The following is a 24,875-nucleotide window of genomic DNA, read 5'->3' as shown; positions in this document are numbered from 1 at the left end:
TTGTAAGAGGTCTGGATACTGTGAATACAAAATGGAAGTGAATATACTGGTTCTTGATGCAACTTCTTTAAATACACTGATCCTGGAATCAGGACAATGTGTGTCTGAGATGGGATATGTTTTGAGATGGCTTTTGCTCAGTGAGTAGTTCTTGGGTATGGATAAGGCATTGTCCTCATTAAGGATGAGTTCTCAGTAAATCTTTATGTGCAGGGCCTGAACACTGTTTTCTGCTCACTTCCCTATGTCTAAAGACTTCACTGTCTAAGGAAGCTATTCAATCAGTGCATCTGTAATTGTTTTATTAAAGTTTAAATAAGACTTTAAAGTTTACACCCGGTTCAGTATTTCCTGAAGTAAATATCTTTGGGTGACTATGGCACTCTGGGTAAAATGTCTATTATGTGTCTTAGACCAGAGACCCATTATAAATTCACATTACAAAGTATTGTGCTTTAGGCTATAGCTGTAATCTGATTGCCACTCCTTTCTCGGCTTGCTGTGCATGTGTCCCATCTCCTTCACCTCCTGATTGAATGAAATTGTAATCACCTACTCTTCTATTTAGCTGGGGGCAGAATTAGAGGCAGAAAATGGAGGCAGCCAGAAGTGTCTGGGACAGCACCTGCAGGGTGAACTGAGTGGAGACTGAGCAAAGGTGGCACAGCCCAGATCTCACAAGAGACAGAAAGGGGAGTAATGTTTAGAGAGCAAGGAGAAGAAGTGGCTATAAAAGAGAAATAACAGGAAATAAGCTGCCAGTTCTCATTTATAGGCATGTCATGATGTGTGGTGTATTTACACCTCAGTACTGTCCAGTAATACCTCAGTGAAATCTGTGAGGAATACAAACATTGTCTGCAACAGACACAGAGATGATGTGACAAAAGCCAATGTCCTACTGGAATTGGATCTAGCGAGGGATATCAGAGGTCATAAAAAGGGCTGGCTTTTATGAGGAGCTGGGTGACAAGTAGGGATGGACAATGGCTATCTTGAAAGGCAGTCATGCTTGAAAGAGGAGGCAAAGGATGTGTTGCAAGGGAAGGGTGTACTCGGCAGAATAGGAGGCACACCAGTGATTGCAAGTATTGGACTTGGCTTGTCAGGATATTGCTTAGAATCTCAGAATATTCTGAGTTGGAAGGGGCCACAAGGATCATCCAAGTCCAACTCCTGGCCCTTATCTTCCTTTATTGAAGAATACTTTTGGTCCAGGAAGCTTGGTTTGTAAGCTGTAGTGTCAGCTGCAGATTGAGCTCAGGGTGGGCAGGAGCCCCAGGCAAGAGGTCCTGAGCTGGTGCCAACCCTTTGCACAGCAAAGGGCATGGGGACCTGTGTCTCAGCCAGGTGACCAGACACTCAGAGACACAGCAGGAGCTGGTGTCTGAGGAGGAAGAGCTGAGACTGTGAGGGTATAAAAGCCCAGGGGTTGCGTTGTTGGGGGTCTTTCTTGGAGGCAACAGCTCCAGGTGTTTCTGTGTTACACTGATGCCTTGAGAAGGCTGACCTGGAACAGAGACTAGACAGAGCTAAGAGAATAAAGTAGGTATTTATTAAACGGCCTTAAAGGACACACCTTGGGCAGTACAAGAGCCTGGCCAGGCTCTACTCCACCCAAGATAGACCCAAAATGGTCACAAAGACCGCTCATGAGGTCTCACACTTTTATAAGTTTTGGTCCATCTGCATATTGGGGTTAATTGTCCAATAATAGCTTTAGGTTATGGAGTCCCATACTTCTTGTTTGCTCTTCTTCAGTTCCCTGTTGTTTATACCTTCATTTATACCTCATTTATTTATTTATACCCTGTTGTTTATACCTTCTGGCCTGAAGTTTGTAAAGGTTGTCCTTGGTCTCAAGCTGGAAAATGACTGTTTTGTCTACCTACCCTGTGACGAGAACCTACTAACACTTAATATGAAGCTCAGAGCTACACCCCTAGGCAGCACAGAATCTGAAAAATACGAAAGCTAAAACTTAAGGCATCATTTCCTTCCTTAAGAGGCTTGACAAGGCCTTTACATTGTTGAGCCTCTATTCTAAATATCTACTAATAATATGTATTTAATAACAGGTAAGTATCTAACAATAGTAAATAACTAACTATAGTAAACATCTAACAACATTAAACTGTGCCATGAGTAAATGGCTTTATGTAACGAGACATCTGAGACTGGGATGGGAAACCCAAGGTCGAGCCAGTAAGGAAACCTGGTCTGACAGTGTGAGTGGGGTGTGCAGGGAGTTGAGTGGGGCACCTGTTGGGTCACTGGAGCCAAACACCATGAAGAGGCTTCCATCCCAGCACTTAGAATGTCTGGTAGTGAGAGTGTGACCACCAGAGTCCCATGAATAGTCAGACAGGAAAGTTTCCTTAACACCCTGCACAGGACAATCCCAAGAATGTGCCTGACAGAGTTGTCTAGGTTTGGTGCTGTGACCACATGTCTGGGGAGATGTTCCAGTGCCCAACCACCCTCTGGGTGAAGAATGTTTGCTTAACATCTAACCTAAATCTCCCCTGACACAACTTCAGGCCATTCCCTCGTGTCATGTCACTGGTCACCAGAGAGAAGAGATCAGTGCCTGGCTTGTTAAACCACATTGACAACAAACATTAATAAAAAAGTGCTACTGGAATAGTCACGGTGCAAGAGTCAGGCCACCTGATGATCCCTTTCAGCCTCACCTCAGGTCTGACGCTGACCCTCTAAAGCACATCTCTTAACAGGGTATTATTTGCATCTTGAGACCATGTCACTGAGTGTTGAAAAAAGGGTTATTCTCAGCTGAGAAACAGCTTCCTTGGGATCATGCAGGGTGTCTGTGTTGAAAGCAAAACATACGGCAATACACCTGAGTCTTGTAGCTTGATAGTAATACCAAATAATTTCTCCAGTTCTTCTGGTGTGGACACTTTATCTTTTAATGAGCAGAAGTCTGTCTGGAAGACTTGGTCCTTTATGGTAGGTAAACCCTCAATTTGGGAAGGTCATGTCTGAAAGTTGATGGCTGGATTTCTTCCTTTTCTTTCAATTTTTACAAATCTAGCACAGGTAAGTTCTTTTCAGTCGTATTCTGTTCATGATTCTTGGGTGGGATAAGGAAAGAAACACTGAAAGCTAAGACTGACAGTAGGAAACACGTGGTATGTCACTGTGTAATATTTGTGTCAGAATTTGTCACATGAAACAAGTCTGTCCCAGAAAGGTGGCATTGATCCTACTTTATCATTCTGTTGTTTAAAAATTACTTAACAGAGCACATGCCAGAAAATTTTTTATACTTACTGAAGTAGTTCTCTGAGTAGACACAGGAGTTTTGCAAGTGAAATATTTCTGAGTTTGTTATGGAAGACTTACCTAAGGCACAACTTGAGCTCTGCAAAGGAAGGAGAGAAATAAATATGCTCCTGCATTTCACAAACAGTTGCAATTAACTGATGGAAAGGACTCAAAGACGATAGCTGTGATTCAGATGGCATCTCCGAAGAACACAAATTAGTGTGTTGGCAGCTGAAATTGCTAAGCATTTGCAGGAATTTGAGATATGATGTGATTGACAATGATGTGATTTATTTAGGAAATCATTAGGGTTAGATTGAAATAAAGAAGTCAGTATCAAACAGTTCTGCTTGGAGGAGAGAGGTGAGATGAAAAGGATATGCCTTCCTCAAACAAGAGGAAAATAGACATTGTTGGCCACAGTGTGGAATGCATGGCAGTAGCTCAAGCTAATGAAACTAGTCTGCCTATAATCAAAGAAATTCAGGGTAGCCATCTAGCCTGCCCTTAGAAATTAAGGAAGGCATTATTGACCTTATGAAACATAGTTCAGAAAGGAACTGAGTTCTGGACAGTACTGTATGCAGGAGATTACTATAGTTCACTATTAAATGATACACTGAATTTCATCATTATATCCATTATTGTATTTATACCTTGAAAGAATGTGCATTTAATGAGTGAAGTGCTGAATGTGAACCCTACAGTAATGCCTACATTTGATAGCATAGATCCTGATCAAAAATGACATGCTAGAAAAGGAAAAGTGAGAATGAAAAGCAAATGGATGCTCTAATAGCTTTTCAACTTCATTCAGGTCTGCCACACACCTTCTGTGTGACCTTGAGCAAGTTACTCAAGGGCTAGACTTTCACAGATCACTTTGGTACTTGCAAATGCACCCAAGTCAATGGCAAAAGCTTGTGCGGTGTCTGCCACAGCTCATGACTGAGTGTCCTGAGGAGATAAGCCAGTTCCTTTTAATATCTGCTGATTCTTATTCTGATAGAAGAATAAGATAATTTCATTAGTATTTAGAGAACATTGTTGCAGATCTAGAGAAGCCATAATCAATTCAGTAATGTTTATCTGAATCTTTAACGTCTCCTTTGCTTCAGTCTATCTGTGCAGGAGCAGTAATGCTCCTCTTCCTCACAGGGGTGGGTTGGGAAGACTGGCTCAGGAGTGTGAGGTGCAGAGCTACTGCAGTTAATGGATGCATGTAAATAGGTTATGATGAGAAATGTGGAAGCAAGTCCATTATTAAATTTATACAGGGCTAACAGTGTAATCAAATTAGCCTTTGCACTTTCTCCTGTGCTCCACTTTCTGCATTAGAAAATCTCCATAAATCTCTGCAAAGCCATTTCATTTGTTCCCTTTAATGCTCTCCCCTCGTGTGATGCAAAGAAACACCTCAATACTCGCTAAGTAACGAGTGGGCTGCAAGCGGTGCCAGCTGTGTCCGCTCCTCTTGGTGCTCACAAGTGCGTACTTCCATGTCTGACCTGGATTGTTCTGCTGATCAATCTAATCCACCTTGGCACGTGAAGAGATGTACACTGTCCCCTCCAGGACAGGGAACATGCCTGCAGTGGTCTGCTAAGGCCTGGGATCTGGCTCCACGGGGTCACTGTAAGGCAGTCAGCGGGAAGCAGTGACACGGCATTTGCAAAGGGGAGAGCGTACTGCCAGGTCATGGGCTTTTGGAAGGACTCTTATCAGGACCGAGGGCTGATGATGAAGCACTCCACAAGAAAATGCCAGGCTGAAATGTCATGCTTTCTCCAAGACTTTTCTGACTGAAACAAATATTCACATGTTTCTCCCATGTATTTTCACGGGTTTGGATCTAATTTCAGGCTGTAAATGAAGTGAGCAGATTTTCCTCAGTGCACAGTTGCCAACAGCTCCTGTGTCTTGTGGGGGTGGCAAAAGATAAATTGGTGCTGAGACCAAACAAGTGGCTGGGTTGTGAACTTGCACAGGCAATGCTTTATTTACCACTTGCTGATTTTTCTTCATGCAAATTACCAGTTCGGTGGTGAACACCTTTCTCTGCACTGCAGTGTGAAGATTTCAGCAGCCCGAGGGGCACAGTCACAGACACAGCTCCTCTGGCCAAGGGTGGCCCACCTGCACTGGCTCTGTAACATTCCTGTCCCCGCTGGCTCCTGGCACTGATTTGCCTCTTGTCCACTGGGGCCCTGACTATTGCCTTCTGCAGCCTGAAAAGGCTGCTCTGGTGTGTGTTGAACAACAGCCATTTTGTGTTCAAATTGTAGTTGCAGTCATGGTACTAATCCAAATATATCTACTATGCAAAGCTGCTTAGCTGTTCCTGGATTGCTTTTTCTTTTAATATGCATCTAGTTTTTGAACAGAAGGTAATTCTTCTGTTTCAAAGAGCTTGTGGGAGAAAAACAAAAAACAACAACAACAACAACAAAATTACTAGATTTCATTAAGGTATTCCTTAAAGGTGTCATCTTCTCTGACTCTTGAAAGAAAAGGACTTTTCAGAGGAAAATGGAAATGCTTATATGCCTAACTAATTAAACAGTTTGCCACATTACAGTGGGTCTATTCCATTTTTGCAATGAAGATGTGGCTTTAGTGCGATTGTTTATACTTAAAGTATGAAATTGAATCTTTTCTCAGATGAAGGCCCTGTTGAATATGGAGATGCAATAAGTATTTTGCCCTTACACTTCAGTAAAGGATAATGATATGGGGAATAGATTTGGCTGGCAGTTTTTGGTTGCTGAAATAATCTGAAGGATAGACTCATTTATTTTTCAAGTGTATTCTGTTGATGATAGGATAAACAGCACACTAATGAAATGAATTGGCAATGCAGAATTAGAAGCCAGTCAGAACACAGAAGTTGTATGAAGGGAACTACCTACACAGGAGAGAAATAAAACTTGGAAAAATGAGTTTTTGCATATCTAAATGAAATAATCAGAAATGCACTAACTCCAAAGATGTCAGGTTTAATAAATAGTTTAAAACACATGTAATAGCTGACAGCAAATTAGATATGAAGTGGCAAGTTACACAGGGCAAAGCTGTCATTTCAGTTTCAGACACTATATTCAAAAGCATTTTAGAGACAGTTGTTTATTATGGCACTAGTATGATTATGCTTCTGAGCAAAATGTTATGATGGGGATGCTGGGAAAACTGGAGGGACTTTGTAGAATAACAGCATTACTACCGCTCAATGGGAATGACTCATGAGAAAACGATATAAAGGATATAGATCTTAACTGAGTGATGGTTAAGAGGAAATGTTGTTTGCATAGGTGAAAAGACAAATGTAAGGGGCAGGAAAAAGTTAATGAGATGCAGAAATAAAAATTTGAAACCAAGACAAAATAAAGGCTGGATATGGGGAGAAATGGCATGATTCTGAGATGGTTTAGGTCCCTGAGTAGTTTGCCAGGTAACCAACCCCTCGTGATTTCTACAGTGAATTTGCTCAAAGCAATAGAAGATACACTCTTTGATGGGAAATTGGAAGGAATCCCATCAGATTGTCCAGCTTCTCTCTGATTACCCATCAAGGCTAGCTGGGATGCTGCAGCACTTTGCTAGAATTTCTGTCCTCTCTTTAAGAGCCTGCTGGGTACACTGATGAGGCAAAATCTGGGGAGAGGAGGGGGGGTTGCCTGCTGTAGATTACTAATATGATTGGTGTCAAAACCAGGAGGAGAATTTTAGAAGTCTGAGACCCCAGCAGATAGGATTCATTGTAAGGTGCATAAAATTGGAAAACACTGCATTTGGGAACAAGGCAATACTTTCTTTATAAGGCAGCATTTCCTTTTTTTATCAGTACTCAATGATGTCCAGTGAGATGAGGTGGAATATTCTTGCTGTGCCACAGCCAGGGTGGGGAACAAAACAAATGTCATGGACTAGGAGCTTGTTTCCTGTAAGATAAAAAGAGCAGCTAGAATGAAGCCTAGAGCATGGTGGCTGGCTATTCTTAAATAGCTTATGAATCATACGAAGCTCATCTCAGTGTTTCCTAGAAAATTAAGATGTCACTAACATATCATCTGAAATGCCTCTAAATTATAAGTCTGGCAGTCCAAACAGCAGTTAGTGACTGTCAAACAGCATTGAAAATCAGGAGCACACAGCAATTTGACATGAGATTCTGCTAAGAGACTTGACTAGCTACAGCAGCCTTGCCCCTTGTCCAGCAGAGGTGCCCATCCAGCTTGCCATTTTATTTGTTCTTTGCCATCTGATCCTTTTTACTGTGCTAGCACGGTGTTGCTTTTTTTTTTTTTTTTTTTCCCTGCATTGCCCTGATTTCTGGATGGCAAAAGTAAACACTGCTTTTACAGATGGCAAATCCCTAGAAATTATTATACCCCGTGGTGCTGCTCCCCTCCTTAATCTGATGCAGGGCTGGGGTCAGACATTCTCAGCTGTGATTTATTCTAGCTGAGGATCCAGCCATGCGCCAGGGGCAGTGTGATAGCAAACCTCCTTTCGAACTTCGGACTAGGAGGGTATTCAAATAGCGAAGATCTGAGGCAGTGCTGTGAAGAGATGCACGCCACGCTTCACATCTGGCTGGCAACTCTACTGTTGTACCTCATGTAAAGTAACAGTCCTTGCCTTGTCCTCCTGGTGGCAGTAAAAATGTTAAATAGCTTGAGGAAGAGAATCGTCTTGCAACAGGAGCCAACACTTTTGAAAATAATACGTGTGAACAGCTTAGGACAATGTTTATGGAAATAGCAGAGGTGTACATATGGTGTGAAGACCCAGAGAAATACACTGTCCGGCTAACAAGGAATAAAAGATGAGTAATGTCAGTGTAGAGAGCTAGGTTATCTGAAGTTCCCCAGTTGAAAACTATTTGTCCTCTTTAAGCTGGCTGTGGGGATCGTATATTTTTAATTGCAACTTGCTTGGAACCCTAGTCCTGAACGTTGCCTCTTGGGGAGAGAGAGGGCGAGCCTTTTGCAGGTGCTCAACCTTTGTTTAACCTTTTTATAATATAAATCAACAGGGGTGAAATGGAGGGGGCAGCACGGGATGAGCAGGGCTCTGGTTAACCTTGACTTGCTGCTTGGGCACCCGCACGGCTGGCTTTGGTCTTTATTGGCTCATCTCGAAGAGGTTCCCTCAAGCGAGGAACCAGTGTGAGCAAATAAACCTCCTAGGATTCTTTCGGGGATTATATTGTTTTAGGGAGATGGCCTGGGTGATAACCAGGGTTCTGAGAGGTAAAAACATCTCAGTGTAGAAATGTTTGAACAATACTCGCGGGCACATAGTGCGATTCTTGGGAACGGTCCTGTGCAGGGCTAGGAGTTGGACTTGATCATCCTTGCGGGTCTTTTCCAATTCAGCATATTCCGTGATTCTCTAAGACTAGCTGTGCTGGATTCGGAGCTGTGCTCTGGTGGTGGCTTGAGGTAAAATACACCTGAAACTCGCCTTTCTATCGGCTCCATTACGGAGTTCGTGGCATTTTTGCTTACCTGGCCAAGGGTGAGCCCTCCTCTCAGGCTTGCCAGCCTTGTGACATCTCGGCTTACCCTGCTCTGGGCCGGGGTGTGCGTGTGTAGGTTTTGGCACCGTGAGCCGCGGCTGCTGCGGGGAGATCTGGCACTCCCCGTGCCCCCGGAGCGGGCTGGAGGGGCGCCTGGCAGGGACGGCGCTGCCGCCCGCTCCCTCGCACGGGCACCGCGGGGCTGCGAGGGGCTCCCCTCCGGGCGGGCACTCGGGGTGCGGTGCCCGCCGCTCCCCGGGGCTCCGGGAGGCGCGGATGGCGCCGTCCCCCGCACACGGTGCCGCCGGCGGCGGGCCCGCCCCGTCGGGGGCGTCTCCGCGGCGGCGCGGGGCCACCTCCCCATCCCCGCCCCCTGCCTCCCCAGTCGCGGCGGCGGCTGGACGGGGGCGGAGGGGAGCGGGTCCCTCCGCGCTGCCAGCCCGCCCCGTCCCGTCCTGAGCCGACCCGGGCGGGCAGCGCTGGGGGGGGGCCGCCGCCCCATGTGCTGAGCGGCGGCGGGATGGGGCCGCCGGGGAGCGGCGGCGGGGCCGGCCCCGCCGGGGCGCCGGCCCCCGCCGGGACGTGCCTCCTGCCGCTGCTGCTGTGCGCCGCGCTCCGGAGCCTGCGGGCCAGCCCCGGCAGCGAGGGTGAGCGGGGACGGGGCGGCCGGGCCGTCGGGGCAGCGCCCACCCGGGAGGGCGGCTGCCCGGCGGTGCGCGGCTTCAGGCTCGGCGGATTCGATTTCGGGACATCGCGGGGGAAGCGGAGACGGGCTCTGCCCGCGGGAAGGCGGATGCCGCGGCGGGGATGCGGGTGGCACCGCCGATGGGGCAGGGGGCTCCCGGCGAAGCGAGGCGGCGGTGGGCGCGGGCAGGCTGGCACGGGTGGGTGTGCAGAGATGCCCGGGCACGGGCGCGTTTGGCGGCGGGTGTGTTCCCTTTCTGCGGGGGATGGATGTGTGCGCGGCGCTGCCGCTTGCCCCGGGCCGCACAGGTGCGCGGTGCGGGGCGGCGGCCGGAGCGGGACGGGCGAGTTCGCACGGGGCAGGGGCTCCGGCGGGGCAGGGCAGGCTCCCGGCGGGGAGCCCTGCAAGCGCCGGCCGCAGTGCGCTCACTTCGTGGCTTAAAATACACGTATGAAGGAGAGGGAGCCGCGGCGGTGGCGGTGTGTAACCCGCAGCGGAGCGCGGCCGCTGGGGACGGATTTTTCTGTACCTCTGATCTCTGTGAGGCCAATGGCCAAAAACGCGTCCAGGCTTCTTGTGTAGCAGGATGCTTCCAGTCTTTAAAATCGGACTGGGATTTTTTTTTTTTCTCCGTGCGTGGTGTGGGCACTGCTTGGGGCTTCCTAATATTTTTGGATCCGCGGGCAGGCTGTAATGTGAAAGCAATGGGTGGAGAAGTTCAGCATCTGCAGGGGATGCCAGCGGCTCGAAGCAGGCTGGCGTGATGCACCGTAATTATTTGTGAAACTCCTTTAGAAGGAGGAGGAGGTATGCAGAGGTTGGTAGAGGAAAACCGTACCAGAATTTCAAAGATGTGGCCCGAGGTAACCAGCTAGCTGTAATTTATTTTTGGGAGCGAGAATAATGTGAATCGCAGTTTTCTTAAAAAAAAAAAAAAAAAAAAAAAAAAGTGCAGAGGAAGGGGGAGATACTGTTCCTCTGTGTACAAAGATATCAAATGTTCAGGAAGTGCATTGGTTTGGGAGATGATTGAAATGGTTTGGCTTTGCCTTGGTTAGATAACAGTGGGCCCAATCCTTCTGCCCCCGTGCAATCTCAGATGATTTCACCCCTGGGAGCAATGCTGTTGAGATGGCATTGCTGATTTAGAAGGGCTTTCCCTGTTTACTCACCCTGCTTGTGGGAAGCATGCTGTCCTGTGTGAGCCAGTCTGCCATGATACCGTGCTGAGAGACCAACAGATGCTCCGAGCCCCGTCTCAGTCATCCTTGCCAGTTCTCGGAAAAGCTGGGTATTACCGACTGAGTCAATGGGACCGTTTTCCGAGCACAGAGGTGGCTCTGCGTGAACAGGCAGCTGCCGAATAGGACTTTTGCATGATAGGAAACTACTGGAAAGGATTAATGAAGCTGCCTAGCAAATGGGTTTAGTGGCATCTTTACAGGGAGGTTGCAGGGGAATATTACAGTAATGATGAGCAGCGTGAGCGCTTGCTTCACGGTGTCTCTGCTGCTACTTTTCTGACTGCTGCTCATCTAATTTCCATCTCTTCAGTAAATGCAAAGCTAAAAGGCTGCTGCTAGGAGGGGTCTGACTGTGGACCTGAACTTTATTCAATAAGTGCCGTCCTTCACAGCGACGAGATTTATTTGTAAACAAGCGTTCTTTGACAAGTGCTTCTCGCAGCATGTCTCCTTTGGCAGTAGCTACGGAACAGCTCCGTGCCCGGGGATGGCTCACCCTGCAGTGCGTGGAGCCTGAGGAACCTGGGGCGCTGCAGCCCACCTGCCTGGCTGTGTGCCAGGTGACACTGGTCACCAGTTTGGGTTTGAAAAATTCATTTGGCTGCTTCTGGGCTCTGATGGGAGAGCTTCTCCCCTGGGGTTAGTTCTTTGGCTGCTTGGGAACTTTACTTTTGCTGAGATGGAGGTAGCCATCTTAGACCGGTGAATAATGTTTTCAAAAGTTGGTAGTATTGGGCTTTCTGGGTTTATTTTCCATTTATTATCACTCATCCTACTCAGCATGGTTAAACAACTAGCCAGTGCCCTGTGCTGTGTAGGCACATAAGTAGTTGCATAGATGATGACAAATTCTCAGGATATTTTTATTTTTTTCTTTACCCCTGCATCACGTTTCTCTAAATCTTACTGTAACTCCCAAGAACTTCATGAGATAAAATACATGCAGTTAACAATTCACAGTATGTGATGTTCTATTTTACCCTTTAGTGGAGGGAACTTAGGGGGAAATGCTTTAAAAATCTAGGTTATGATTTAGGGAGTGGGGGAAAGTAAATTCATTGTTTTAGTTCCTTATCATAGAAGTAGCTTTTTGCATGGGCAGCCGAGTTTCAGAAGCTCCTGCCAATTTTATGGAGAAGCGTTGAGTGCCCAACCTCTGTCACAAATCTCGTCACCTTTAGAGATATCTCCAAAAATGGATTGAAAGATATACATTGGGAAAAATGAATTAGTTTTTCTCCAGCCTTTCCTATAATAGCGAAATAAACCAGATTTTTATTTTAATCACCTCTCCTCAGTTTGTATGTTAAAAGCAAAACATGTAGTGAAAGATGAAGACTCAATACTATTTCATACATTTTCAAGTGTTGTTCAGCCATTATTTTTAACTCTACCAGAGTTCACTGTAAAAACCAAGTACTTGCTTTTTGCTTTGAGTAATGTTAAAAAAATCCAGAAATTAGTCCTGATGTCCAAGGAGCACCATGGAAGTATCACACAATTCTGTGAAGTGCTGGTATTCCAGAAGTGCATTATTGCTTTAAGATGCATTCCCTATGATAATAAGGTCCAAGAGGCAGCCCTGCAATATGCGACTGGGCTTCCTGCACTGCGTTTGGTTTAAAAATGCATGTGTTTTAAATCTTTCTGTTGTAAGTACTAGGGTTTGGGAAGTGGCTTGTGTAAATTATTTATGTGAAACACAATGAATGACTGATTTGGTTGAAGACTCTCCCCTTCACCCTAAACTATATGATTTGTTACACATCGCCTGTGGATTTTGAAGATGTTTGCAGATCACATTTGATCGTCACTTACATGACCTTAAAAAGTGTCATGTGGGCAAATTATTAAAATAATGGAATGCGTTATATCTGATTGCTTGTAACAAAGTAATTCCACAAGATATTTGCATAATTGTAATTAAATACAAAGTATATTTCATTTTAGGGCTTTTCAGCAGAAGTGCTGATGAGGCAGTGCTTAACAGTGAAGTGTACTGTTAAAGAAATCAAAAGAAATGCAGTTTGAAAGAATGACATTGGCTTAAATAGATAAAGGTGAGAAAGACAAAATGGATCTTTGGAATGTGTTGTATTTGTTTTAAGACTAGAAGGATATTATTATCTTTTATGAAGTCCTGCTTTAGTCCTTTCCCTCTTAATTCTTTCAGGGTTTTTTGAAGCTTGCTTTATCTCAATGTATCGTTTTTTATTTGAGTGAATGAATAAATGAGTACAATTAAAGGGGTGGGTCTTGTGCTGGCAAAAATAAAAGAAGGATGTAATTTGAAAATTATTCATGCCAGAGCCTGAAATGAGCCTACCTGTTCTCAGTGTGTTGACTTGTGTGTGTATGTGTTGTCTCATAGTGGTATATAATTTCTGTGTCATGGCACAGTGGATAAATGCGTATTTATCTGTAATACCACAATGTTTATCTTTAATTAGTGAATTAAGTCTTTTTCAGGAAGGTTTTTTTTTTTTTGTGCGTAGTAAAAGCAGGTGGGAAAATAGTTTTAATTTTCATATCAATGAATTCAAATTAGTCTAATGCTTCAGATAAAAATACACACTCTCAGAACATTCTGCTTATTAGGTTACACTTAGTAGCTTGGCTTAGTATGTCATGCATTCACACAGCTATAGTGTTTTGTGTAGTTCTGTAGGTGTTGAGTGCTGCTAGCATGCATATGCCTTGTGTATGCAGAACAGGTAAGTCTGGACACATTTATTTCAGTGTGCTCACAGTGCCTTAAGGAGGCTTTAAGGAGTTATCAGTTCTGTATTTGGTGTATTGGAATGGTTCCCTGTGTGCTTTCCATGAGAGCAGAGCATAGCCTCAGTGCCATGTGTTTATTTTACTCACTGGAGTAGTCCCATTAACTTTTAAATTTACTGCAGTGGAATTGCTGGTATGAGGAAGGACAGCTCATGTCTAATGGTCTTTTTGGGATCTGTCTGATGTGTGATTTATGGCTTTTCAAGAGGTTTAGAATGACTCAGTCATGGCTTTAAAATGGAACTACTATCCTTTTGACAGTAAAACAACATTTGAAACTCAGCACTTTTAAGTACATGACTAAAAGCATTGCTGCCTAATGACACATTTTAAAAAAGGGAAATAAACAATAGCAAAGATTGACTCCAAGATAGTGCCTGTTTCCTTTAGAAGCTTATCTTAAAAATTGTGATAAATAGTAGAAAGCAGGCAAACTGTCTCAAACAGTAACTGACTGCTTATAACATGGTAAATGTTGATTCTATAATTTGATGTATAAAGAAGCTATTTGCACATCAGTATACAGAGGGCTTAACTGGCAGCTACCATGGAAGGAAGGGAAGTTAGTGGGCTTGTGTGACAGGTTCTTCCCTCTCCACTGTTAACTCTCCCACCATTGCCTCACTTCTTAGCTCCAATATACAGTCCAGTTCCATGTCTGCTGTTCTCTTTCTGCTAAATAAGAAAACAAAATCTTGCCCATGGTGAAATGTCTATTCTTTGCACTAGAAAAAGCTTTTTGCAACAGGCTTTAGGGAGGCATGAGTGGTGAGGTAAGAGCAGGATTTCATAAAATCTGGCAGAAGTTGGAAAGATGGGGCAGCTTATGATGTGATACCCTGCACTCTGTTCTTGCTGGTTTTCTGCTTTATTGTTCCAAGGATATCCATGCTGCTTCTGCAGGAATCCTGGTGTCCAGCATGTGCTGAGCCAGCTCAGAACCCTTGACCTGGGAAAGTCCAGCTGAATTGGCTCAGCTTAGTGGTAGAGTTGCACCCTGTTGGCTTTAGGGCCTTGAGAAGACAAGTGTCTGTTAGATTCCCCCAGACTTTCTAACTTGGAGCTACATTTCTAGTGGTCCATTCCTCTAAGTGTGAAAGTATGCATATACTTGAGTAGAGATGAGCTTTAAATATTGCTCAGGGATGTCAGGGAAATTAAGCTCTGCCCCAAAATAAAAAGAAAACAAACTATTTTTGCAATTTAAAAAAATATTCTCACTTCTTTATGAATAAATTGAAATTTGTATATGGAATAAGAGTGAAATGAGAGAAACCCCAAACGCACAGAGATTGGTCACTTTGTAGAAGCACTGAATTTCTTAGTTAAGTGCTTGCTGCTGTGGAGGAAAGAGTATTCACTCAGCTCTTCAGTTGATACTCAACCTATTGCTGTCCATTAAAAATGTTTAAAAAAGAATGTTGTTCTTATAGTAAAACATGTAAACACAGAATTGAAATCTGTCACAAGTGTATCTTTCTCAGTGAGCATAAGTGCTGTTGTGAGATGAGGCTTCATTTCAACCAGGACAGACTAGAACTAGGTTTTTTTCTGTACTCAGAGAATGTTGCAGAAATACCATGTTAATTATTGCATTGGAATGAGCAAATTTTTTTTTTAACTTTCTCTTCACTAAACTGGTTTCTTTGATCTCTGCTAGAAAAATTGCTGTGTATTTAAAAAGCTTATGGAGAATTCTTTTTTTTCCCCTTTGAAAATACATTTTATTCTTAAGATGTGCCTGTTTTTTGGCACAGGCAGAATGGAGAGCTGGATTGTCCTTTGTGTTCACGTTGTGCCTGTCCCTCACTCTGCTCTGTGACTAGTTGGACATTGAGGTGACAGGTGAAAGCATTTGCTGCCCCAGTTGCTTTCACAGCCAGCTGTATTGGCAAACCTGAGCGCTGGCCTTCAGTAGCTTAGTTTTCTCTAGGGATTTGTTACCCTTTGAGTTGTCTCTTTGACCTATTATATCTCTTAGAGTCTCAGTTTTGGTATTTGCCATGGCTTTGGTCAGTGCGTTATCTGAACCTCTCCGAAGGTTTAATGCGCTTATCCTCTTGGAGGTGGAAAGCAATTATCCCTGTCTCCTGCAAGGAAGCTGGTCCAGAGCAGACAGTGGGGAGGAGATGTGAGCGCTGTGATGCACAGCACCTGACTGCTGCTGGCTGTGGTGGGTGATGGGTGGGTGGCTGTGTGCAGAGATGCAGAGCACATTGCCTGCTGCGCACAAGGGTGCTGGGAGCTGCAGCCTGCCCTGGGCTGTGTGTGTGAGCACAGCCTTCCTGCTTCTGCCTTGCAGAGAGGGCTGAAGATGCTTTGGGCCAGAATAATTGCCATGGGAACATTTCAGTGCATGCTGTTTCACCGGGGGTGGTGTTGGTGGGAAAACACGCTCCTGATCTCTCCCTCTTCCCTGGTATTTGAGTTGTGCTGCAGGTATGTTAGGAGGACTGACCAAGTAGAGCTGCTCAGGTTCCTTTCACTGGCTGGAGGGATGAGTGATGCCTCCTGGAGAAGGTGATAGAGTATATACTGTGACAGCAGGTCTGGGAATACCCCTGTGAGCTGATTTGGCATCCCTGAGGGTGAAGGGGATTCCTGCCCCCTGTCTTCCAGCTAGCAAGCTCCTGAGCATCAGTTCAGCAAACTGTGCCTTGGGAATGTGCATGGAGAACAAACAGTACCCTCAGGAACTGAGAGCTCCTGGGTTTAGGTGATTGTGTGGCAGGTATTGAACCTGTGGGAGAGTGAATAGAACTGTGGGCTTGCAGGCTTTCATGTCATTTTGGTGCAGGGGGCAGTAGTGAAGTGTTTTGCCAAGTTGTTAACTACTGGCTTCTCTAACCTGGATCACTTCACCTTAGAAAGAGATCAGAATAACCAGTCTGAAATTTGTAATTCCCAGAGGGGATAGAGGAACACCTGAGAGAAAATTATTTATTCAGCATCAGTAAAGAGCGTTTCTTGGTGCTTCTGAGTGGACTCGTATCGCTTAAAGCTGTTTTGCGTGTCCCAAAACAGTGAAACTACGTAGGGAAATTATCTGCATACTTGCTTTTGTAAGATAATTTCTAAAAAAAAAAAACCCAGTCATTTTGGCTTATCCATCTTTACTTTACTAATACTCAAAAGCAATTTCTTACTAAAATGTGTTGACAATGTGCTGTTCCCACTAGCAACCTCCACCCTCTTGCTTAACAGAAATAGAAGGGATAAACTGTCAACCCCCTTGCAAAGCCAATAGATCATTTTAAACATTTATTTTTTCTCCCAAATGCTTGCTAAGCATTATGTCAGCGCCTTTTATTTTCTACTTGAATGAATTCAGTGGCAGCAGAGTAGTCATTATTGTCAACAGGAAGGCTTTATTGGTGGTGGACAGTGAGGTCTTGCAAGTCCACTGGTGGTGAAAGCTGACAGCCTTGCCACATCTGGATGTATCTGTGCCAAATTTCTTCAGTTTAGTTATATACATAACAGAATTTGATCTCTGTGTCTTTTAGGACACCTTTTAGGAACAGAGACTGTAGAGACCATATTGCTTTTAGTTGTTAATTTAGGGAAGAAGGTGAGATTTTTACCTCAGCTCTGCAGGTGTTCTGGTTGTGCTGAGAAACTTTTGGGGTGCTAACATTTGGTTTGACTGTGTGTGTGCTTGATAAGGTGCTAGCTTTAAGCAGGGTCTTGAAGAAACTACTTCAATAGCTTGCAGATGGTTGGAAGCGCTGGCCTGCAGGACAGCACTGGTGTTTTTTCTCCATGCAGGCTGGTTGTCAGGTTGCAGGTGCTGGCTGCATGTTACATTCCGTGGAAGCTGCTTTTTCTTTCTTAGTCGTAAAGTGATACTTGCCCAGATGGTTACCCAAAAAGTGGTGCTGCAGCCAGCTCAGAAATCTGTTGTGTTGGTATAGTGTTGTTTCCAGTGAATTTTATGAGTGAGGATGGAAGCATTTTCCTGGCTTTTCTTCATGGTGAATAAACCCTTTTCAGTTTAATGGTGATTTTGGTGGGAACAGGAGTGTTGACCATTAAAGGAAAGCAAACCATTACTGGAGTTTTTAAGTTTCCAGGCACTTTGGTGTCAGGCTATTCCAGCCACTTTCTTCCTTTAAGTGATGTATGGCAGGAAGAGCAAATGATGGCCTCTTGTTTCGACTGGAAATCTTTGTAAGGAAAAAATCATCAATTTTCTGGTTGTTTTAGTGGGTCTGGTTATCAAAGTGAGTTTTGAGTCTCTCTCCCTGGTGCTACAGCTGGTTCTGTGCCTGTGAGGAAAAGCAGCCAACCTGAAGAACTTTGTCAAAGGGCAATATCATTCCCTTGTAAACAGTGTGTTCAAGCAAATTACAGATGTAATGCAGAAATTACTGGATTAAATTCTCTGGTTGATATTGTGATTGCAATTGTCCATCTGGTGCTAAAAACCTATGAATCTGTGATGCAGATTCAAGCATTTTGGCTCTTGCTGTAAAAGGGAATCATGATAACTTGGATCAGAATGAAGCCAACATAATAAATTATAAATCTGCAGTTAATATTAGTTTGCAAGTTCATTAAGTAGTGTATACTTTCCTCCTCCAGTGGGCTATAAATAATAGGTTCTGCTACAGCTTGCACTCTGATGTAGCTTGTTTCCACTGATGGAAATATTTCAGAGGTTCTTTGCCTCTGTGTTTTGTCCCTACTCACTGTAGCTAATTAATTCAAGGCATCTACTCCCTGATGATCTTGATTTATTTTGAGAGTTTGATTTTTTTCATTTGTTGTTGCTTTCTTGGGTTATTTTTGACTGTCGCTTGTTGGAGTACCTTGGATGTATACTTTCTAGAGAAACACTTGGCACAGCAGGAAAAACTGTTGGAAAATGAATGAACTGCAACAATGAACTGCAATAAAATCAGTGAAGATTTATGAAGCAGGAAAGCTTTGACTCACTGTGATGATGATGAAGATTCCTCTATTATCTGTGTGTCTTGGAAGTGCTGTGACCCCTGCCAGTACTGGAGGAAGGATGGGGATGTATGCATTGTAAAGAGAAACCAGCTCTCTTAATGATGATGTGTTGGCAGCTATTACCCCTCCTTTGGGTAGAGGGGAGTACAGGTGTGAAAAAGTGGTGGAAAGTCCGTGATGCTATTCAGGAGACACTCTGACGAAGCACAAAGCGCTGCTGTCACATCTTGTCCTGCGACTTGACCCCATCCAGCAGAGCCTTTCACCTCATGCTTAATTGTCAGTGAGTCTTCCTGTGAGAGGTTTCTCACAAGTTCTTTAAATGTAGCTGTTCTCACGAGCTGTGAGTGTTGGGGCAGAGCTGGGAATACCTTGACCACCCACGAAAAGGTTGGAGCTACATCGTGCCCTGCAGTGGAGCTGCAGGAGGAGGATGTAGGATCATGACTGTGCCTTCTTCCATAATGGACTTCAGCTTCAGCCTACCAAAAATAACATTCAGATCACCTGTTCAGTTTGTAACAAGTTCATTAAAGAAGAGCTTTCCTTCAGTTGCTAAAAACGAATGATTTTTATTTGTGTTGTTGTTTAGAAAAGTGCTACTTTAGAAATCGTGTGATGTTTTGAAATATTTATGCAGGCTTTAAGGAAGGCTTCTTTACTCCTGTTTGTTTTCTGATGGAAGGTGGTTTTTAGGGTCAAAGAGGATTTTCTTTCCCTCCTGTTTTAGGTATGTTTCAGTGAAATGAAATAAAATAAAAAAGAGATTTGTATGGCTTTATCATGATAGAAATTCCATCAGCTTTTGCTATACTGCCTATTCTTAGGTTATACATACTGGATGCCTTGTGGTAAACCTTAGCTTGCAAATGGTGCTACTTTAAAGCAGGATTATTCTAGTGCATGATTTATGGGAAATCAGCTCAAAGACCACAGCAGCTCTGAAGAGTTCATTTTTTGTATGCCTACAGAGACTTTGCCCTGGAGTAAGCAGTGAAGGATTTCCTGGAAGATATTTAGATACTGAAATGGCAGGAGGATGTGTAGCTGGTAGGATTGGAAATACTCAGTGTTCTAGACTGTTAGTGGGACATTTTTGATTTTTAGCATGTTAGTTTTTTCCCCACTTGCAATTGGAGTGAAGAAAAAAAGATGCTCCAGATGGTCCTGCTCCAGCGCAGAGCCAGAGGAGCCATCTCACTTCAGTGGTGTGATCAAAACAATCCATGAATTGGTGGCTTCTGCTACATCGTGACAGGCCTGTGCTGCTTTCTCCTGGGCAAGCTACTGCTGCCACATATTTTAGGTGGCTGTGCCAGGTGGGGAGCTCTGCTGTGCTGTGGAGTGTTGGTTTAGGTCAATGTTGAATGCCATCAGCCCTGGCATTTCACGTGCTTCCTCCCAGGCACGGTCCCTGTGCAGCAGTGCTTAAGCTGCTAAATGCCAGTTGTATGACCATGACAAGGACATTTGAGTATAAAGCGGTATCCAGGCTCCCCGACAGAAATTTCCGTGTGAAAAACCACTGTTAATTCACCGGCTAGAGTTCAGGGCAAAGGTTTAGATCACGTCTGTTTTTACTCTAACTTGATTGCTCACCTGTAGCAACCAGCCTGTCTGAGAACAAGAGTGTAGGCAAACTCCCCAGGCTATTATTCTGTATTAGAAAAAAAAGAAAAAAAAGGGGGCTGTGGTATGACTTTAGACTTAATCATCATTTATCCTACCCTGAAGGCATGGAAGTTAATGATGATATAGATCTGTGTGGTTTTGTGTTCCCCTTGACTGAGCATTAGAAATAATTAGGGCTTGTGGGATGGATGCACTGATGGTGGAGATGAGCAAAAAATATTATATATTGTCTTCCAAGTTTGCTGGCAAAGATACAGGTGCTAAGTGTGTGCTTATGGGGTCTGAGGTTTCTTGCTTTTTCGTTGAGATAAAACTAGCTTGTGCTGAGGCGAAAGGAAGTGGGAATAAATGAGTTCTGTTATTTTGAAGCCTTTTAAGATTATGGGCCAAGCAGAGTTGCTGGTAATTTCCGAAGAGATTTCTTTTTGGCAGGGTTAGCTCTGCAGTATCCCAGGTGCTCCCGAGTACAGCTCTGGGTTATGCCTGTGGAGTAGGCAGTGCTGGGGCGAAGTCCAGGAGTCACCAGCTGCACAAGAGCTGGCACTAGACCTTTTGAAGTATGGAAGCCTTGCACACGTAGCTGGAGGTGTTCCTGAATTACCTCCTTTGGTGTGCTGAGTGTTTGGATTACTTGGTTATTAAACAGCCACAGCCAAATACATGCTGACAGTCATCACAGGTTGAATAGGGAAGAACTGGTTCTGTTCCTGTTTTCCTCTGTTCCAGGTGTCTATTTCACCTGCTGCTTGCTCACTGATTCTTCTCCAGCCTGGCCAAATCAGCATTTTTTTTTTTTTATAAAAACCATTTCAGCAAAAATACTGTTCCTGCCAGGCTGGAAGGTGGTGGGAAGAGAGGTGGTGCTGAGCCTGTCTGGGCTCGTGTAGTGGGAGCAGTGTCCATTCCAGTGACCTCTCTGGCAGTGCAGGACAGGAAGGCTGCCTGAGAGAGCATCCCCAAAGTATGCACTGCTGCCATGGGGAACTCCTCACCTGGGCTCTTGGAGGAGACACCCCCCTTGGAGTGGGGGATGCAGGGGCCCTGTTTTCAGGTGGGCTAGTGGCCTGGAAATGATGCAAATAAAGGACAGACCTGTGGAAGTGACTGGGGAGGGTACTGGTGGGGAATATGCAGACACCTTCTATCTCAAAAGAACGAGGGATAATTTGTGTTCCTATACTAGAATTTTGGGGCTTCTCAAAGCAAAATGTCTCTGTCCTTGGAGGTGGTTTAGGTTACTGGCTAAATATATTCATCAGAGCAGATTGATGCAGTGCAGTGATTCTGATGATACAGTGTGGAAGCAGCCCTGAGCAGATGCCTGTGGGGCAGTCTGTGTCTGCTGTGCCTTACAGAGCTGTGCTGGGAGCCCCTCTGCTCTCCACAGCAGCCCAGGGACAGCTTCAAGTCACTCCTCACTTTTACCTTCCTTGAGTTTTGAGTTACTGCATGGTGCCTGTCAAAAGGTGTGTTCCATCCTGTTAATTTACTCTATGCAGATGTGAGAGGATATGAGAAGAACTGAGTCTTTTCTAGCTGGGGATTTAGTATTCATCTCTGCTAGCTGACTCACTAGTCAGAAGATTCCCACTGACTTGACTTAGAGTTGAATGGGCTGTATTATCTTTTCATATGCAGAAAATTATTTTGAATTTGAAGTTAATAACAGCAATTTAAAAATTGTCATTGATAGAAAGATAATACAATATTTAGTTGTATCATGTTCTTTTTATGATCTGATGTTTGCATAAAGCACTTTTTCTGCTTTTTCCTTAATTAGGATGTCATGAAGAAGCTTGCGACATCAAACACAGCATCTAATTACATTCATTAGTAGCATCTCCAGGACAACTTTTAATTAAGTTGTACAATGTAGATCAATACTTGTTTTGCATCCATTGCAACTTAACGACAGGAATATACTGTTCTGCACAGTTTAATTACAGTGATTGTAATAGAAGGAATTTGAGTAAACCTGCCATTTTAGCAACTTCACTGCTGTCTCTTGCTTTTTAAAATAGTATACAGTTATAATACGGGATGTGTTTTTTAGGTGTGTCTTATTTTGAAGAGTATTTTAGGGTCATTCTTTTTATCCCAAGAAAATGCAGTGTAGTTCAGGAGCACTTGGATGGCAGTGCTTGGCTTCAGCTGAAGCAGGAGAAATTAATGACCATTTTACCTGAAGACTTCATAAGGGGAAAGACTGGGCATTACATATGGGTTATGGTGACACTGGGTGACATACCTAGTGGTAGGTGCTAGCAGTACTTTTATTTTGTGTGGGCTTTGGGGTGGAGAGCCGCCTGATTGTATGTTTACTTACTGTGAATATAGTCCAGTGTAGTCTCTGAGTATTGCTTCCACCACATGTCCTGTAGTTTGGTAGCACTGACAGCCTCCAACTGTTTCCTCTCCTGGCAGGAGAAAGCAATCCAGAAATAAAAACCCTGAGCCACCAAATGTGTTTTGCTCAACATCACAAAAATTTAATTGACCAGGCAGGACATGTGTGCCTTGTGATAGTGTCCTGAATTAATACTTGCATACATTGTGAAAATATCTGGATAGGCAAATCACTTTTAAGACAAGTGTTTGCCAGATGTGGGAACTCTGTGTTGTATTTTTTTGTGTTTTGGCCTGGTATACGAGGGACTACAGCAGTCAGCCTTCAGTGCAGTACAATGATAAAGACCAAATTGATTTAGAGAACTTTGGTTTCTTTCAAACTAAATAAATTGCTTAGTCTTCATGTGGTTTTAAATATTCCTTATTATTTTAAAGGAGCAAGCTTTGCTGTTTAGTGTACTTCTGGATTTTCTTACTGTGCTTCCATAAATGCTCTAGCCCTGAGGGTTAGTTATGATACGTGCCTTCTTCAAATTTGTGCATGCAACCTGCTTGTTTTTCTTCTGTTTCAATCTTTAAGTACCTACATCGTTGCAGTTCTAAAGGAAAGAGCACAGAGCCTCAGCACCCTTTTCAGGCTTACTCTTGGTCTAGATAATCATGTGTTAGACAGTCTTGAAAGTCCAATTACCAAAACTTGCAGTGAGATTTTTAAAGAGCACACAGGGTGGGGGTCAGGAGTTGAAGACCCAGGGAAGTCACTGCCTTTTCAGGAAGGACATGAATACAAAAAGTGAGGTCTTATGCAGACAAATATGCTGAGTGATTGTTGTAATCTGATGAAGTGTGCTGTTAAGGTAAATGAAAGTTGCTCCTAAATTGAGATTTTGGATGGCAATTGATGATTCAGAGGCAATCTTCTGCCTAGGAGATTTAGAACCCTGGGTACAGGAGGTGAAAGTTCAACCCCAGAAGCCGCTACAGTTTTTCTTAGCTGAGTTAAATTTGGGTATGTTTAGTCACCTCTGACTTTTCAGGTAATAGGAGAGGAAAAAAATGTTACAAACTTGGGAATACTTTTTGGCTGTTTAATGTAGATTGTTTGTTGCTTGTGTGACTTAAAACTACTCATGAATTTTTGTGTGTAGACAAAAAAAAATCCCTTGCATAGCTTATAATGAAGATGTCAAAGACTTGGAGAAAAATGTGGAAGAGGAAGAAAATAACAGATTCCTGATGAGATTAATACTTGCACATATAATACTTCAGAAATTAAATTCTTGTTTCATTTTTGTCCTAAGGGCCTGATTATGCCAAAGAATACCTGTCACATTAGAAGGAATGTGTTTATTAGCATGCATAGATTTTTGTGACTGTATTTTTATACCTATATACTGTATGTCTTGTGTATACTCACAAACACACAGAGTGCATGATGTACTTATTCCCCCCAGAAGATCAAGGTCCTAAGAATGTGAAGGATCTGGATTTTACAAATCTTCAGTGCACTTGCAACTTGGTTTCTGTGGCAGGTCTCAAAGGAATAAGCTAATGCATACATAGAATTATTTTCATTGTATGACCTCATTGTTAGAGGAGTTCTTGCATTGTTATTCTGCTTTACAGAAATCCAGCTTCCTTGGTTAATTATAAACAATCTGTTTACCAGAGCCATCCACACCTTGAAATATCTGCTGAAGTTTGTGATCTGTCCATCTTTAACAGGTTTTTTCTTTTATTTTCAGTGAATTTACTGGACTCACGTACAGTAATGGGGGATCTTGGATGGATAGCCTACCCAAAAAATGGGGTAAGTCTCTGCTCTTGTTTTGCCTTCTCTCTCTCAGAATTTACTAATTGCTTCCATCCGGAAAGTAGACTACTGGGTTTAAAAACTCTCTAGAGTGATTTGTCGGCAGTGGAGGGAAAGAAATAAATAAAACAACAAGCTGTGACTGAAGAAATGGAGCTGTATGGCTAGGGGATTGATTTATTTTTGCAGCAGAGCCAGCCACAAGTATTAAAAAAAAATCATGAGTCAGCCTCCTCCCCCCTCATCAAGAAAATCCATGTGGTTATTTAAATTTCTCTTAAATTATAAATTCTTGGATGTTTTCTTGAGCCTTTGCGGTAAATGTGGAACACAATTTTTTGGAAGTTATCTTCTGAAAAGCAAGATCTGGAAGATGACTGTTAGCTTTAAATGAACAAGGCTGTTCACAAATACATCTCAGATTCATGGTAAAGTTCTTGGACCTGATTACACTGAAACAGGAGTTGGGTTCTAAGCACCTTGAGGAGCCTCTGTCTCTTACCATTACCTATATTAAGAGCCGTTCATCCTGAAAAGAGACAACTGAGACAACTAGGGCGGGTTCCAAGAGGATGGAGCCAGGCTCTGCTCACTGGAGCTGAGCAA

The 24,875-nt window shown here is 43.7% G+C and overlaps 1 protein-coding gene across 7 annotated transcripts in view; it reads left to right on the top strand.

The window, feature by feature from the left end:
* Positions 1-9,370: 9,370 nt before the first annotated feature.
* The window catches only part of EPHA5 (EPH receptor A5), a 210,249-nt gene continuing 194,744 nt past the window's right edge, over positions 9,371-24,875 (top strand). For all 7 annotated transcript variants that reach the window (XM_088056749.1, XM_088056752.1, XM_088056748.1 and 4 more), the window contains exons 1-2: positions 9,371-9,456; positions 24,202-24,266. In XM_088056749.1, coding sequence (XP_087912875.1) covers positions 24,228-24,266 — 39 coding nt within the window. In that variant the 5' untranslated portion in view covers positions 9,371-9,456; positions 24,202-24,227. The remainder of the gene's footprint in view (positions 9,457-24,201; positions 24,267-24,875) is intronic.

Source organism: Pseudopodoces humilis, chromosome 6, assembly GCF_049639895.1.
Source record: "Pseudopodoces humilis isolate 2021_Gansu_Grassland_sample_001 chromosome 6, ASM4963989v1, whole genome shotgun sequence".
Classification (NCBI taxonomy): domain Eukaryota; kingdom Metazoa; phylum Chordata; class Aves; order Passeriformes; family Paridae; genus Pseudopodoces; species Pseudopodoces humilis.
The sequence above is the reverse complement of the archived record's forward strand: the minus strand, read 5'-3'. Positions and strand labels throughout refer to the sequence as shown.